We start from the raw sequence: 17,981 nt of genomic DNA, 5'->3' as shown, positions 1-17,981 counted from the left end.
GTGAGGCAGAGCGTCCACCTCCTGTGTTTGTAGCTAAAAAAAGTTTTCTTGCCCACGCTGTCACTTGGGAATGAAGAAACGAGGGGAAAGTCAGCGTTTTTACGTGTAAAAATGTAGCTACTTCCTAAAGTGCTGGAGTTGATGTAGCAGATTAATTATATCCAGGGAAAACCTTTCCAGATTCAGGAAATCATCCTGCTATGTGTGATACCAGTTTTACTGAAGAGGCTCTGCCATGATGAGTACAGAACCTAGAGGGGGGAAATCCTACAATTCTCCTGTGCCAAATAACTCTGGGAAGGTCAATGAGGAGTCCCTGCCCATGTGAAGCATCTACACCCTGAATGTTTTTGTTGCTGAAATTACCTCTTAGATAGATTCCTGCTTTGCTTTGAGCAATTCTGCTGTTGCCCTTGACCTTTTCAGCCTGGTTATCAGCAGGTGGATCTGTTGGGAAAGCCTCTTCATGTGGAACATCTAAGTTTATTTAGAAAGAAGTCAAAAAACTTAAGAGGAAGTATTGCATGATGAAGATGAGATTAAGGGCTCACAAACCAGTTGAACGAACCATGGCTCTGCACTAATATTTGATTTAGCAGTGAAGGCATTTGGGTTCACTGGGGAGCATCATCATCCAATCAGAATATCCTAGGTTGATGGAGAAGCTAAAGTTTTATAATTCAAAGGAAAGTTAGAGCACTGTAGAAAAGCTGCTCCCATTTCAGGTCCTGTAGCACATTGTTATTCTCATTTCAGATGTTGCCTTGCATAATGTTCCACGTTGATCTCCAATTCAGATTTAAACTCTTCAAAGTTTCGGGGGATCCTGGGATTTTGATCCTGGGATTTATAGTTCAAGCCCCTTTTCTGTTTCCAAGTGAAGAGAACACATGTTTAGCAAGCACAAAATGAGTCTTGATGGAGTTATTTCTTTGATGGTGTTGTGATGATGGTTATGAATTTATATTTTGTGCATAGGATGTTGAGCACCTCATGGGGCCTGGCTGTGCTTCGACTGTACCATTAATTTCGGGAAGGATGCATGATGAATGCTCATCAGGCCCTCCAGGTTCTGATTTGTGGTGCTCACATCACACAGCCGAGAGGCTTCGGAGTGATTAAACAGGATTCAGTCATTAGGAGCTGGCAATACAAATGTGATTAATTACAGAATGCACTGTAAATTGTGAAATGAGTTTGATGGGGTCTTTTTTTTTTTGAAAACATATGTTTCTGCTTCATGGGGTGTCAGAAGTTTGAGTCGTGGTGAATGAGGCTTGTTTGCTATTTCCGTGATAATTTGGGAGTGTGCTGGGTCATGGGAATGGTTCCACTGTTGTACCAAGCTTTGGGTGTGAGCAGTGAGATTTGGGGAGAGTTGAAAGCAAATCCTTAAATTAGACCATACAAGTCCAGCTTTGCTGTTTGTACCTCACTAACTCAAGCATAGGGGCACCAAGCTCCCCCTGAGTCCTGACAGAGTTTTCCAACAAAGAATCCCTTTGCCTCTTGCCTCTGGGATGCATCTTTGTGTTGGGGGTGTCAGGCTGAAACTAGTAATGGCTTGCTTTTTACTTTGAACTTGCTGCTGGTGAAAAGAAAAAAAAAATTGGAAAAAATTTGGAACACACTGCCAAGAGAAGTTGTGGCCACCCCATCCCTGGAAGTGTACAGGACCAGGCTGGATGGGACTTTCAGACACCTTGTCTAGTGGAAGATGTCCCTGCCCATGGTAGAGGGTTGGAACAAGAGAATCTCTAAGGTCCCTTCCAATCCAAACCCTTCTATGATTCTGAAGAAACTCGCCTAATTTAAAGCATTAACCAAAAGTTCAGTCCTTTTGAACTGAACTTAAACTGCAAGCATCTTCCCCACTCATTCTCCTTTTTCTGTAGAATACAGAAAATAAAAAAAAGAAAAATCCAAAATCCCAACCCCAAATCAGAGTGGATTTCTTGGACGTCACATCCCTCTATTTGTCTTCTATTATTTTGATGCTTTTATTTGTAGTGGATATTTGCTGTAGACTGTTTGCACTACCAGGGACAAAAAACATAATTGTGCAGTGAACTGGCTTATGCTTTATGTAAGAACATTGTGCTGCTGTAAATTTGTTGGGTTTTACAGAGCAGTCTCCAAAGAATATCCTTCAGAAAGAGACCATGGGGTTTGGGAGTGAGAAAAAGCACTTAGTATGGGGGATAATTGGATGGAGTTTGGAGGTGTAAGGTCAGAGCCCTGGGCAGGATATTTATACTGCAGTGATATCACTGGATGGAATGGCCCATAAATTTTAGGTGTTTTTATGCCACAAAATCTATCTGGGGCTGGTCTGTGAGATCTCAAAGACACAGGGCATGGGGCTGCCTCTTGTGTCCATTGCCAAGGCAAGCCAAGGGGAGGCTGCTTGGTGTTCAGGAAGCCTCCAGGGTTTTTTTTCTTCCACTGTGTGGCATCAGTGACACCTGGGGCAATGCAATTTTATGTGAAAGACCCCAATTCATACCTGCTCTTGGCATGGGCCAGTGTGTGTCCAGTGCTGCCCAGAAATACTGATTCAGGTCTGAACCAAGCTGATGGCTGGCTGGCAATTGTTCTGCCTGTGGTTAGGAATTATGACTTGGAAGGGATTTATCTAGGAATTTAGCATTTTGCTTTGTGGACATATTTTTTTCCTCTGTCTATGTTTGTGGTGTGGAACTAGTACACAAGGAGCTGTGGAATGCTACAGGAAGACTTTACCAGGGTTGATGGCTGGGCAAGCAGCACAAAGCTCCCCCATGACTTTCAAAACGTCTAAATTGGGATTTTACGATTTTTTTTTTACATTTGTCAGTGCATTTCTGTCTACCTGCAGCAGAAAATTTCTTTTCCTGCAAAGATGGCTAAATACTTTTTTCGTTTTCACCAAGAGGGGCTACAATTTGGAAGGAAATGACTGTGCTAATGCCTTCTAAGTGCATTTACTTCTTTACTACTTTACTTCTGTCTCATACAGGTGAATTCATAACTTCTCATGCAGTCACACTCTGAGCTCTGTGATCTGGTTTTGCTTCTGAGCACTTCGGTTAAAATGCTGATTTTCCCTGGATAACAGCGCTCCACAATTTTATTGTTACTATTTTTTTATCTCTATGGGATAAAAACTGACATTGGAATTACAATCACAATACCAGGTCCTCCTTCTTTTTCCCTGAAAGCTCCCAAACTGCTGATTTGACAAGGCCTTCATTAAGACTCCTGAGTCTGAAAATTGGGAGCTGGAGCTCTCAGTGCTCATGATCCATCTCTTCTGAGCCCTGGGCATGGTGCTTAATGCACACGGAAGGAAAAAATAATCAGGGAATGTGCGTGGAGGCTTGGGGTTAAGTGCCAGGAGCTGCAGAGTTTGGATGCTCATTTTCACAGTGAGCCATCACCCTAATGGACATTGATACTAATGATGGGAGAACCCCTATGGTTATGTGGTGTGTGCAGAGCTTTCAAAATCCATGCATTGCCTGGCTCTCAGAAATGCCTTTCAGGAACGCTGTGTACACATCCAAGATCATTTAAGTCAGCCAGTCCTGATTTGTTTCTCAGACTGTTGTTGACAACAATGAAATTTAGTTACCTTGTACCTAGAATTGAATGGGGCAGAGAGCAGTGTTATTGCTGTGTTTAAAGAGTGTGCAGTTTCTGTTCAGGTGAGAAATTTTGGAGGAGCACAAACCACTCGGTAACACTGACTTTAATTTATATATAATATATATATGACTTTAATTTATATATAATACTCAGAAGTAACTGAGACTAAAATCAGCCCATTTTTGCCACGTTGGATTCTGTAACAAAATCAGAATAATCAGCCTTCATTTATACCTGCTGATACAAGAGATCAGATAACTGACCCACTGTCCTAGGGTGACTTGATGCTGCTTGTATCCTCAGTCATCTGTTCTGCTTATACTGGATATTGAGTTCTGTGCTTTTCAAACTCGATCTGGGAGTGAAGGGTGGGAGAAGGAGAAGTGGTGGAAAGTTTGAGGTGGCTGTATTCAAAGACAAAGAGATAAGAGCTTCAGTTTTCCTTCTCACAGATGTGTCTGCAGCTCAGACAGCAGAAGGGAGCTCTCCTTTGCTTTTAGTTCATTTTTAGCTAGCTGAGGCAGAGAAGTTCCCCACACTGTGGCTTTTCTTTTTCTTGGAGCTGATCATCCTGCTCTGGACTGAAACCCAAACACGGGGAGCTCACACCTGTGGCCCACCAGGGCCCAGGACTTGGCATTTTCCAGCACCAGAGGGACTGGTAAGAGACTGAGTGAGCTGAGCTACAACCCGTGACAAGGACTTTCTGAATTTGTCATCTCTTCAGAACAGAAGGAGGTTCCATTGTTCAATATTATTTATATTTTGTGCTTGTGAATACGTTGCTTGTTAAACAAACAGTGTTTTCTCCACTTTTCTCAAAGGAGGTTTACCTCCCGAACTGGTTTTTGGAGGGGCTGCTTGAATTTGCTTTCTAGAAAAGACCACTTCAGAAGTTTTCTCCCAAAATTTGCCCTCAACCAGGACACCCACTTAAAAATGGTCGTGTCCAGAAGATATTTCTGCATTCCCTTCCCAGTTTTGGTGGTGGTGGTGTTAATGAGGTTGGGTTTTGGTACTTAGTCTAGGTGACAATGTTGCAGAATTCTGTTCCAGGTGAAACCAGTGTAAAAACACCTTAAAAATAAACAGTCCTAGAATCGTTTGGGTTGGAAAAGACATCTAAGATCATTGAGCTCAACCATTAACCTAGGCTATAAATACATGGTAAATGCTCTAAACAGTTGAATGCTTCATCCTTAAATTCCAACCTTGTTGAGGTTGGATGGTGGCTTTTTGTTATTCTGAAGGACCAGGTGAATTAATTGGTTGCATCCCTGCAAGGTGAAGCATGGGAAGAGATTAATTCCCCTCTCCTCTTGCCATGGCCCACCTGTATCTGTCTCTCCTCTTCCCCCATTCCCAGATCCCAAGGGAGAGCAGGGGAACTGTGTCTGGGTGATTCCAGGCTGGGTGGTGCTGATCACACTCAGGTGAAGCCTTTGAAACAAGGGGATGTGACAAGTGCAGGCAGAGCTGGTGGATTTGCTGCTTTTCCTTACTTACATAATCTGATGGCAGTTGATAAGTAACACCACCAAGATACAGCGGAGTCACTTCCCATTTTCAGCACCCCTCACTTTCTTATCCCTTTTTTAAAAACTTTAGATACTTCAGTGCAAGCCAAGTATTGACTTTGACTGAAGGAAGGCAATTAATCACAGTACTTATGAATAGATCATTTACTGCTGGGTGGGTGCATGAGGCTGTTGTGCTCAGGGAGTCAGAGCAGGCTGATCTGGGTTTGTGGCACTCTGTGCTGTTGGGATCTGTGAGGCAAGTTTCTCTTCTGGTCTTGGGCAGTTTGACTTGAAAGCAGAAAACCACAGCAGTGGGATGTCAGAAGAGTGTGTTTGTATCCATAACGTTGTGTTTGGGGTGAGGACAGGTGATCCTACTGCATGGGAGTGCCTCAGTAGTTGGTGGTGACCCTTCTGCCAGGACAAAGTGTCTTGGTCAGCTTCCTGAGCTGCACTGAGTTAATGGAGGCTACTTTCACAAGATTTTGAATCATCAAAAAAATCTTTAAAATCAGTATAATAACATCCATTCACCCTGTCTGCACACACTGGTGGTTTTCTCCCACAGCATCCCACATCCACCTCTTCCACCCATAGTTCCTGCAGCTGGGAGTTCATAGCCCGTGCAAGCTTCAATAAATGAAAAAGAAACTCCCAAACCCGCGTTTCCTTTTTATTGTTAAAAAGATAGCAGTTAATTAAGGACTAGAGAAACCCAAGGGAATGGTGTGAGCGTCTGTGAAGGGCTTAAAGGATGTTGGAAGCAAAGTGTCCTGTGGACAGTGAGGCAGCTTTTTGCTCATCAACTTGCTTGTTTTGACCCAGATAATTTCTGGAAACCCTGAATGGCTGCAGGAAGGATAAAAGTCACGTTGTACTGAAATTCAGTGTAGTTGAGTAGAAAAAACTGCCAGGGAGCTGTTCAGATGAGAACCTAAAGCATGTGTTCATGCCTTTGTCTGGTTTTTATTTCCTCTCTACTTTTTCTAATGAAGGAGTTCTTTTTCATGCGGAGTTGGGTGTGCAAGGGTTGAAGTCTGTCTTGGCCCTTTCTTGGGTCAAGACCATAGAAACTGTAGCATAATCTTCTCTTGGAAGTGAGATCAGGGTGGTTTGGATAGCCTGAAAAAACAGAGGGCAGGTATCTTAAGGAACATTAAAAAGACATGCAGAATATTGTTACTAAATTAAGTAGCTCACATGGGCTACACATTAATTTGAAATTTGCACTTATTCTGTTTTTTGGTTTTTTTTAAAGTGAGATAATTAAGAGCAGTCAGATCAATCAACAGCTTAAAGGATCATCTACTCAGAGAATACAAGAGCTACACATACTCCTACAGACATCACACTTCCTTCCAGCATCTGTTCATTAGCCTGTTGTAAATTCACATGAATGGGACCACAGAATACTGCTGCTCCAGAAGTGTCTTTTGAGCACCTGTATTCTTTCATGGACAGTTGCTTATGACTTCTGGTTTCCATAAAAATCCTCTCTATGTATTTTTCTTAAACACTTTATTTAAGGCAGGTGTATAGAAGGCAATGCTTGAGCTATGAAGTTGGGGTCTCATGGTATTTATGGCTGCACCACAAGGAAATCAGATCAACAGCTTTTGATGCACTTTCTTTTCTTTTCTGGATTGAATTTGCGTTATTTTGTGATCCAGTTCAAACCACAGAACTCTGCTGCTGTGAGAACAGAAGACTGTTTGAAGTTTTAAGTAAGAAATTTCTTTGAAGATGTCTTTAGCCCCATTTATCTTTTTTTTCAGGGAACCCACAAAAGAATTCAAAGCAAACAGTCATTTTTATAAGAAAGTGCCATTAAAGCACTAAGTAAATTTTTTTTTTTAAATGTTGGTTTTACTTAATTTATTTTGGAAATTCTTAATAGAGGATCTGGATTTGCAGGGTATGCAGTGGAGTGTGTTCCCAGCCCTGAAGGTCTTGGGGAGGGTTCAGAAACAGCCTGAGCCTTTTGCTTAGGGACAGCACAACCCCCATCCTGTTTTCACATCCAGTCTGGTTCACAAGGATGTAAATAGTTCAGCAAAACGAATGAAAATGTGGGGATTCAACCGTTTCCTGTCAAAATGCTGTTTTATCAAAATGGAAATATTTTGCGAGAACATGTCAGTTTTGACAAATTGTTTTGATGGGTGAAGTCTAAACAAATTGTTTTAGCATTCTATGTTATTTTGATATAAAGACATCTCATTTCGACTCCATCATTTAGACCTTTATAACATAGTTACAACATTTATATGTTAATATTTTCGTAACTTATAAATATTGCATCGAATGTGTGACAACTTTAAAATTAAAAGAAAATGTCAATATTGTAAGATTTCTATATTTTTGCAATATGCTGTTTAGCTTTTAAAAGACTGCGTATCTTGTCACAGAATGGTTTGCATTGGAAGGGACCTTAAAGATCATACTTTTCCATTTCCCTGCTGTGGAAAGGGACACTTTCCACTAGACCTTGGATGCTCCAAGCCCTGTCCAGCCTTAGTTTTCCTGGCTGGGTGACCTGTAGCAGATCTCCACTGTAATGTCACCCATCCCTGCTGGATGGAGTGGCTGCAATTCCCTTGTGTTGTCCTTCAGGAGCATTCCTGCTGATCTGTGATCCTTCTCTCCAGGCTCTGGGCATTTCTTTCTGGCACCAGCAGCTTTACTTTAATGTATCTTAAATATATATATGATTTTTGTATCTAATATATATATATATACACATATATACACATATATATATATGTATATTTATATATCTATATTAAATTTTGAACATCCTGAATGGTTTAGAAAATTTATCTTTTAATGAGATCCTGGTGTTTTAGTTTATTTTACAGTGGATGGAGAATTGCCTGGGTCCTGCCCAGCTATAAATTCCCCTTGTTAACTATTTTTGTTCATTCCAGTCCTAGGAAAGTGTTAAATTTTTAATGATAAAAATAGTTTCCACACTGAGAGTGTTGTCACTTAGCAGATTAATCTGAAAGATCTTAAACCATTTTATAAAGCTGTTTAAGATGCTGTTCTTAGCATATGAGAAAATTAAAACTCTGCTGTTTAGAGGTTGATGGGTTCCAATGGGGATTCTCCAGTAGAGGTGTTGACAGGTTGCTGGTGATCCTGGGTTATTAAAAAAAAGTGACCCAACATGAAGCATGTTTTGTTGTTTTTTGGTCAATTTTTTTTCTAGGTATGGACAAAAATTAGCATAATTGGATATTATTGCTTGTTGGGCACATATATCCATGGGGCATGCTGAGGTGTTTCCAAGGAGTAGCTTATTTTCAGGTGCTATATGCCTGTAAGTTATTTATGCTACCATTCCTTTATTTTACCAGTTCAGATCTCTGAGTCTTGTTCTTGCCAATCAAGTGGGTGCCTTGGGGGAAAAACAGTCATGAAAAGTAAAAAAACAACCACGTTCTTTCCGTTGTCTTGTCGGTCTTTCAGATTTGAAGGTTTCTCCTGCACTTTGCAGTGTCCTGTTCTTGGAATAAAAATAAAAATAAATATATATATATTAAAAAAAAAAAAAAAAAAAAAAAAAAGAAGAAAAGAAAAAAAAAAAGAGAATTTCCATGTAAACTCATGACCTGAGAGGAGTGGCTCTCAGCAAAACAGCTACTAGAAAACTAGATAAAATCCCAAGAGTTGCTAATGTGATAATAGTATCTCATATTCATTGAATGGAGTGCCTGTGTGCTGTCATGGGACTGCGAATGTGCTTTTAATCTCTTATTTCTCTAGAGAGGCAGATAAATCTGAACCCATTATGTGCTGAGGCTGAGGCAGGGCACAGAGATGTACAGGGTTGTAGGGAATGAAGCTGCTGTCCTGGCTCTCGGGCACATGTTCGGGGGATTGGAGGAGACGGGGTGTGCATTGCTCCAGCATTTCCAGCTGCTCTTGGAATGGTTTTCATGGTCAGCACGCACAGAGCAAGGGGAAAGGGCTGGGTTTGAGCTGCTGATAGGGAAAACCTGATGATAAATACTAATGGTACCCTGGCCAGGCTGGCAGCAGCCCCTGCTCCTCAGGTGGTGCCAGGTCCAACTGCAGCCTGGAGTCTCAAGACACAGCTTAGGAAAATGAGACCAAGGAATAAAAGTGAGGAAATGGCATTGGATCAGAAGGGGAGGGAGGAATGGGAGTCAGAGACATTGTAGGCAAGGTGAATCAAGTAGAGAAAAGTGGGAAGAATTTGAGGGATATTGGATATGATCCATTTTTGGGTGGAGTTCAGCTCTCTGGAAGGGGCACTCAATTTTCTAACCTGAGTTTTAATGTTAGAAAAGTCCTTTTTCTTTCTCATGTAAGAATTTGCTGTAATATTTGCCAATTAGAAGGGGATATCTGAAATAACTATTTTTTTCACAGAAGGAGGCAGTGAGCTGCAGGGACCTGGTTTTTACTTTGTGTGGGTAATTTCACTGAGGTCTGTTGGGAGAGGCTCAGCCTTCCCCAGCCCATCGCTGGGAGCTGGTGCATCACTAGAGCTGCTCCTCAGGAATGGGGGAGGGAAATGTGGGATCTTTCTCAGGTGTTTCTGTGGTGGTCTGGATTCAGGTGGATTTTCCTCTGTGTGCTGTTAGTCCTGAATGAACTCGGTCTGCAGCAGAAATACACAGGGGTCTTCTGAGAAAATGGATCTCTTGAAAGGTAAAGAAAGCATGGCTGTCTGAAACCCATGGACCACTCCTGACTCACTGCATTTATTTAAGGCAGGGAAAAATGTTTTGAAAACAGGAATCCTAATGGAGTTTAGGTCCCCATGGAGCAGGAGTCTTTATCCTGGCCACCTTCCCTTCCCACCAGCTGGCCAGCCAGCTGCAAAAAAATTCCAGAGTTCTCCCAGCCTAGTTCTCTCCAGCAGTAGGAGAGGTTCAGTAGAGCCTTTTCCTGTAGCTAACGAGGGAAAATGGGAAAAAGTGATTGAAAGTTCACTGCTTCAGTCCCCAGGTGCCGAGTCTGATATGCCAGAGGAGCACCAGCATTTCTGGAGAGGGATGCACAGGTTGGGCACCCATGCATTGCACTGACAGCTATTCTCATTTACCCAGCAGCTTTTCCTTAGTTTGAATATATTTGTTTAACATTTTACTTGGTCCTCAAAGGCTTTTGCAGATACCATGATCATTCAGATTCACTTCATTACTACTAAAAATTAATATTTGCATTGTGGTGACTTGAACTGTAAAACTGAGAAGGCTGATTGTGCTCTATAAGCACAGAGGAAGGTACAAATCCCTGTTCCTACATCTTCCAGTGCAATTTATTGTCTCTCAGAGGTTTTCAGAGTTGTTTTATCTATGCCACAAAAGCAGAATAAAATAAAGGAAAACCCTAGAAATTAGATTTGTATGGGAAGGATGGTTCTGAAACCACCTAGAAAGTGAAAATAGCTCAGGCTTTCTTTCAGCTGAGCCTGTTTAGTCTGAAAACAGAGGTCACCTTGGTACTTTCAGACTTTGGAAGCCTCTAATGCAGATATGAATGTGGAGAGGAGCTTATTTAGATGTCAAACTGTGAGGTGCAAGTCTTTTAAAAAGGACAGGGGATTTTTTTTTTTTTTTTTTTTACTCTCTGAAAGGCAGTGGAAGGGAGACTGACTGACAGACAGCCAGATCTGTGAATCAGGCACCGTTATGACATCTCCAGTTGGGCATCTGGAAGTGGAAGCCCCTGAAATCTGTTAATCTGTTGTCAACTTTGAAAATCCTATTCTCCCCCCTGTCTCCCCCCGCCCCACTCCTGCCAGCTTTGAAAGTTCAAACTGTGTGCTTTTTATCACATTTGTCATTCCTTGGTAGTGAAGCTCTGGCATTCAGAAATTTGGCTGACAACTTTGTGGGAATGAGCCAAAATCGAGTTCAACTTGCACCTTTCTGTGCTGCACCCAGTGCTGTTCACGGGGAGAGGCAGAAGTCTAAGCTAGAGGGACTCTAGCCTCTTTCATTACCACAATTACTGTCCTCTCCCTGATGCCAAAAATTCAGCTTGTTTCCTTTATCCTGAGGTAGGTGGACAGAAACTGATGAGGTGTACACAGCAGGAGTGTTGAGACAGAAAGTATTGTATCTAAACCATTTCTTCCCAGGCTGTTCTTTCATCTTAAATGATGCAAAGGTTATAAATCTTCTGGAAATCATGCAAAATCAGGGCTGCAAAAGACTTAGAGTGTTTCCAGGCAAGTTCAAACACTATTTTGTGGAGGCTCAAGTCCGGAAGTGCAAGGTTTGATAATTTTAAATAAATTTAAATGCACATTTAAAGTAATTTAGATATCTAAACTGGTTGTATAGCTCAATCTTGGAGAACTGGGTTTTGGGGAAGGAGAACAGCTCAGAAATGAGGTTGAGGTAAGGTGTACTGGGCATGACTTGTGTCTTTATCCATGCCCAATCCTATGTATTACTGTGGGGTAATGGTCTTTAAACAACATATTTAGCTGTTTATTTGGAGGAAATGTTTAAATTTTCAAATGCTTGTGATTTCTTCCCTTCTCTAGGTGTTTCTAAGTTAGCGACATAACTGCATTCCTGATGATTCTCTCTCATATAAGTAAGATTATTTCGGGGAGAAAACAAAGTTTCAGATGTGTTTTAATTTTCATTTACAGGCAGGTAGAATTAATGTCTAATTTCTGGATTTCTGATTGAACTGCACAGTGCATTTGAAGAGGCATCTCTTTCTCTGAAGCTGAGATTTGCTGAATTATTGCCTTTATGTGTCCACTGATTTTAACCAGAGCTGACCCAGAATGTGAATCCTAGAGGCAAAATTTATATATTTCAGTTCAAATCTTATAAAACCGCATACATGTCCTAAAGTAACACTGGTTCAGAGTGTTTACCTCAGAAATTACTCATTTTTTTTCTAGATGCAAGAGAAGTTCTTGATAAAGGAAAGATTTTATGTCTTTCTTCTTGCTAGTCTATTGACTCAGCAGCTGATATATGATGTTCTCAGGGTTGATTTTTCTACTTTGTTGGAAAAGCACCTGGAGTTTCTGGTCTGCTGTCAAGGAATTGAAAGTTTGCGCAGCCTATTTTTTTCCCAGAGGTCATTAGTGACCATACAAAGAGACTTTATAAATCACATCTGAGCCCAGGTGATAAGCAGGAAACGAGTGGTTGCACAAGCAGTGGCCAATTCTGAATGGGAGAGATGGGGATGATAAGCCACGATGTTGTAAATCACTGTCGGTGGCTACAGGGGAACAGCACCTTCCCATTTTTTGGGATTTAACTGTGTGCACAGGTTGCCCGAAGAACTGGACAACAAACCAGCTTTTTTCCTCATCTGAGTTGCACTTGCATCCAAAACTTTTGAGCTGGTAAATCCCAAGGAGGAGAAGTTTCTAGAATGATTGAATCACAGGATGGTTAAGGATCATCCCATTCCACCCCCTACCATGGGCAGGGACACCTTCCACTATCCCAGGTTGCTCCAAGCCCTGTCCAGCCTGGCCTTGGACACTTCCAGGGATTGTGCAGCCACAGCTCCTCTGGGCAACCTGTGCCAGTGCCTCATCCCTCTAATAATGAAGAATTTCTTTGTAATAAATACACCAGGTCCACTGTGTGACACACACGTGGCAAGTCGCTGCAGTCTGCTGTGCTAAGCAATTCTTTTCTTCCCTCCCCTTCCCCAGCAATCAAGGAGAAATACATGGACTGGACAGAGTTTCTCATCCAGGATCTGACCGGTGCCAGGACGGCCCCTGCGAATTTGCTGGAAGGTGTATGTATTAGATTGCAGTTCCTCCTCCTCGGTGTGTGTGCTCCTGGCCCGCAGGGCTGTGTGCTTGCAGTGTCTGTGTGCCAGCCCTGAGACCTGCCCCAGCCCTGCCCCAAAATCTCTGGCAGCAGTGCCTGGACTCTGCTGGCTCTGCTTCTGACCCAGTCACAGGGTGTTTGTTTTGCCTTTTAGTTTTTTAGATAAAAATGGGTGCTCAGAAGAGGCCTGGTGGGGGAAGGAGGGCATGGAGGGGATCCACAGAAGGGAGAACTCAGCCCTTCAGTGCCCCATTAGATCCATTAAACCAGTGACCTGAGCTGCCAATCCATCTCTGCCCCATCCCTGGAAGTGTTCAAAGGCAGACTGGATGAGGCTTGGAGAAAAGTGGTCTAGTGGAAGATGTCCCTGCCCATGGCAGGGGGTTGGAACCCCCTGATCTTTAAGGTCAGGGTGATCTTTAAGGTCCCTTCCAGCCCAAACCATTCTGTAGTTCTGTGGCACAGGTTGGAGAGGGGGTTTAGTAGGTTGATGGGAAGCTCTGTCAGGTTTATCTTTATATGTATATGGGAAGTGCTCCCTCAAGGACATTCCCTCCACCTAAATCCAGCAGTCTCATTTAGTGGGGAAGTTGTTGGGTGAGCTGGCCTCAGAAGAGCAGAAGGGTTTATTTTTCAGATGCAGCCATTCAGCCGAGATCCACAGGGTAACTTGCACCTGGGACAGCCTCAGGGTGCTTTCACACCTGGATAAAATCCCACAGGTTCACCTTGAAATAATGGGCAGCTTTTGCTGCAGGGCCTGCTCTGCTCTCATGTGGATGCTGTTGGGGGCATTTGGGCAGGAGACAGATGGTCCTGCAGGAGCCCCTCATTCTTTGTCCCTCTGTATTTAGCCTGAAAGTGAGGGCATACAGGAATTTACTTCCATGAAAGTGCTCACATTGGCTTGTGGGAAGCCAGTGTGCATCCAGGCACCGTTTTTGATCATTTTGTCCCTGGTCACTTCCACCATCCACAGCTACATCCTTTTTCCACATGCCCAAGCACTATGAATATACCTGGCAGGGAGAACTAATATTGAACCATTAGGGATTTCCCCCTCCCCAGGTCTGAGGGATGAACATCCTTTTCAGACCCCAAATAATCCATTCCTGGACTACTTCCAGGTGGCATATGCAAAAATCTGATGGTGTCCACCCTCCATCTCTGGTGTGTGCCAGACCTCCCTTTTCTGCAGGCAGGGAAGAGGGGCAGCCCCAGGCAGAAAAGCAGAGAGAGAAAACATTGTGTTGGCTTGAAACAGTTTCTGACCCTTCTCTGGTGTTTTATGTGCTCAGTGCTGTCTGTGTCATGCAATGTATGTTGGCCCCTGTTGGCAGATTTGCTGTTCGTGAGTGCTGCAGATTGTTGTTAGACTGTTAAATCAATATGTAGTGCTACTTTTTAAATCTTTTTTTTACATGCCAGCTACGCATGTGAAGGGTTCTTGCATTATGGTAAATGTTAATATTTCATGCAAGCCGATTATTAATCCTAGCCATTCAGTTCTCATGGGGTAAGTGACAACCCATTGGCTTAAAATTTAGCACACAAATCAGGGAAGCAATATTCACTTTGATACAGCCAGGGATTTATTATAATAAGTTAAATCATTACACCATCGTTTCTTATTAAAGAATATTTTGTTGCAATGAAGCAGTTGTATGAGAGGGGGAAAAAAATCCACATTTAAGTGGATTTCTGTTGTATTATTAAATTCTGACACTGCATTTTGCCATGAAATAATATTTGAAGAGATTATACAGATGCTTGGAGCTTGCACTCTAGAAAAGTATCTTATTATGGCAAATATATTGTTCTGAGAAATATCTGTTAATCATAAAGGTGTTAAAATTGTACATGTGATAAGCTTTTAGTTAATTTTAATTGCATTTTTTGTACCATATTCTCATTCTCTTGCCTGCTTTTTTAAATTAAGAGAGATGTATGAAAATCAGTTGCATCTCAAAATTTGAATATTTTCAATGTTCAGTAGGAAAAATAGCTTTTTGAAAAATAAGGCTTTCTCCTTATTTTGTTTTGTAGCCTCTGTTAGAAAGAACCATCCTGGACTGACTCTTGATTTGAAGAATTAATATTTTAAAATGTAATGTGAGATACTTACATGGTTTAATTAAGTAAAAGTGGGACAAACACAGGAAAAAAATGGTCTTTGTTTTTAATGGATTTTGCCTTTGCTTAGCATCTCCTTTGGGGACCAATGCTTCCAAGTCCTGGGGTCATTTTAATGCTGCTCTTAAAACCCCGGAACTGAGACATTGCATAAGAATTTAAACTTGTATTTAATAAAAAATAAGAAATCTAACCATTATGTTAAAGCTTGAGAACACAGAGAATGCTCACAGCCACAAAACAAAAACACTGAGCCCCAAAGGGGTTGTTCTGCAGAGCATCTCATGGTTTTTTAATGCCTGTGCTTGCAGGTGGAAAGTTACACACATGTGTAAATGGCTGCAGAACTGGGATCCCAGAAAATAACTGTGTGGAATCAAATAACCTCAGTCACTGGGATTTCTTGGGCATGGTGGCTTGACCCAACAAATCCTGTGTGCCTTGGGCTTGGATCCAAACTTCCTGTGGGCTTTGAGATAACCCCCACAGACTCATACATCCATGGCTGGGGGCGATAATTTGCTCTCCATGCCAGTAGGAATAAGATAAAGCTGATCTTGGGGAAAGAGATGAGTACACAGAGGGAAATTTCTGGGTCATGCACAAAGTAGTCACCTTTTAGTTAAATATTAGGGTCCAGTCCTGTGGTTGGTTCTTATCAGCTGCAATCAATGAGAATTTGTTTGAAATCCTCCAATACAACTGGGCTTTGAGTAGTTCAGGAGCGTCCTAAATGGATGTGCCTTACAAGCTGTTCCACCTTTTATTATTCTTTTTTTGTTGTTGTTGTTGATGATGTCAGTTGAGAAATTAGCACAACTGTTGTTTTCTGTTTTACTTCTGAATTTGCACTTGGAAGACATTGGGTAAAATAGAAGAAGAACAGACTGTTTGCTGATCGCTTGGATGATGGTGTGAAAAACAAAAATAATCTTCTGCTGTCATCTGTTTCCTTGAGAAGTCTTCAAATAAAGTTTAAAATAAGGAGTTTTGCTTCTATTCAAACAGCCTCTGCGAGGAAAAAACCCTGTAGACCTCATTACAGTTGATTCCTTAATAGAGCTGCAGGATTCCCAGAATCCCTTTCAGTACTGGATAGTTAGTGTGGTTGAAAATGTTGGAGGAAGATTACGCCTTCGCTATGTGGGATTGGAGGAGACTGAATCCTATGACCAGTGGTTGTTTTACTTGGATTGCAGACTTCGACCAGTCGGTTGGTGTCAAGAGAATAAATACAGAATGGACCCACCTGCAGGTAAAGAGCCTCCTTAAAATATTGTCTCCCTTTGTGGCTTTCACTGATGTTTTGAGATACTTGTGCAGCACGTTTGTCCTTTTCCAGCATTCACATTGCTTTGTCAATAGTTTCTGGTTGTGGCACAAACGGGAGGTGAGATCCATCTAATTTGGGTTCAAAGGGGGTCAGGTGAACTGTATTGTTTAATAAATAAATTCAGTTGAAGTCTTTGCAAGTCTGTCAGACCATATGAAACACCAGATGACGACAATGTGGAGAAGAAGCTTTTTAGGGTTGAGTTTAATGTTCAAACCAGTTTGAATGGAAAGGGATTGGGACTGCAGTTAAGCCAGTCTGGGATCACAGATCAATCCACCTTCTCCTGTGTAGGTTAACAATCTGTCCAGGTCTGTGCCTCATTTTCTTTGTGCTGTAGCAGAAGTTTTTCCATGAATATTAAATTCCCCACCCCTGGGAAGATGTTCCTGATGTGGCTTCTGTGGCTCACACCTAATGAGGAAAGTTGACCTCGATATGTTCAATTCTTGTGTTCACAAGTTTGTGTGGGACTTAGGTCTTGAGTGTTTTTTGGAAGTTTGTGTTTTTCTTCACTGGTAGGTAGGAATCAATGTTCCCCATCACTTCTAATTTAGATGTGAATGCTGGAGAGCATGAATATCACCCACTCTGTTATTTTACAGAGTCTTAGTGTTTCAGAGAAACAGCTTTTTCATTGACCATCTCTGAACCCTCTTGGCCTATATGGGTTTAGTGAATATGGAAATGGCCCAGAGGAGATTTGTTCTTTCTCTTTGTTCATTCCATTTGCTTTCTACTCTTTCCTCCTGTTATCCAGTTGTACATCTTCTCTGTGGATTCCCTACCCCTCATGCCTTTCTTTTCATTTTTTTCAGCTTTCTAAATTTGTTATTGGACTCTTTATTTGCTGGAGTTTTTTACTTTTTTTCTCCCCTCTCCTTCATTTAACTTTTAAATTTCTGTCTCTCTTTCTTACCTGTTTCCATCTGATAACTGTTTCCTCTCTGTACATTTCTCTGGTCATTCAATTTTTAGTCAACATTGTTATGAATGGATTCAATGCCCAGATCTTCTTCCTGATTTGTATTGACTTAAATAGGTCTTCATTACTTTACATCTCCTGAAGTTGAACCTTGTAGGAGTTCTCTGAGAAAAGAGCCTTCAGGTCTGACCTCTGCTGGTTTTTGCCCAAATTTTCTCCTGATCACTGCTTCTGGGGTCTTTCATTGATCCCCCTTCTGACCCCAGCTGTCAGGCTCTGCACTGCAGGGAATAGCCAGTCAGGAGTGGAAATCTGAGGAGTTTCTGGAGGCAGGAATGCTGGTTGTTCCACTCCTGATCATTTGGTGTCCACCTTACATGGAGTCACAGAATAGTCAAGATTGGAAAAAAACCTTTATGATCTTCTTGTCCAACCACCCAACATGTCCATGAGGCACAATGAATTAATAAAGTATATGAGACATTAATTGAGAGGAAGAAGACAGAAAAAAACCCCAAGTGGCTGGTCTTAGGGGATCTGCTTCAAATTGAAGTCTCTTCAAAAGGAATCTTGGAGCAGTCAGGGAAGCAGTAGTGAGTTGTGAGGACAAGATGCTGGCAGCAGAGAGCTCTAAAGAAGCTCAG

The 17,981-nt window shown here is 41.9% G+C and overlaps 1 protein-coding gene across 1 annotated transcript in view; it reads left to right on the top strand.

Moving 5' to 3' along the window:
- Window positions 1–17,981, top strand: part of LOC131573043 (scm-like with four MBT domains protein 2) — an 86,126-nt gene that overhangs the window by 19,168 nt on the left and 48,977 nt on the right. The window contains exons 4-5 of the mRNA XM_058826619.1: window positions 12,823–12,911; window positions 16,088–16,334. Of these exons, the coding sequence (XP_058682602.1) occupies window positions 12,823–12,911; window positions 16,088–16,334 (336 nt within the window). The remainder of the gene's footprint in view (window positions 1–12,822; window positions 12,912–16,087; window positions 16,335–17,981) is intronic.

Source organism: Poecile atricapillus, chromosome Z (assembly GCF_030490865.1).
Source record: "Poecile atricapillus isolate bPoeAtr1 chromosome Z, bPoeAtr1.hap1, whole genome shotgun sequence".
Lineage (NCBI taxonomy): Eukaryota > Metazoa > Chordata > Aves > Passeriformes > Paridae > Poecile > Poecile atricapillus.
The sequence above is the reverse complement of the archived record's forward strand: the minus strand, read 5'-3'. Positions and strand labels throughout refer to the sequence as shown.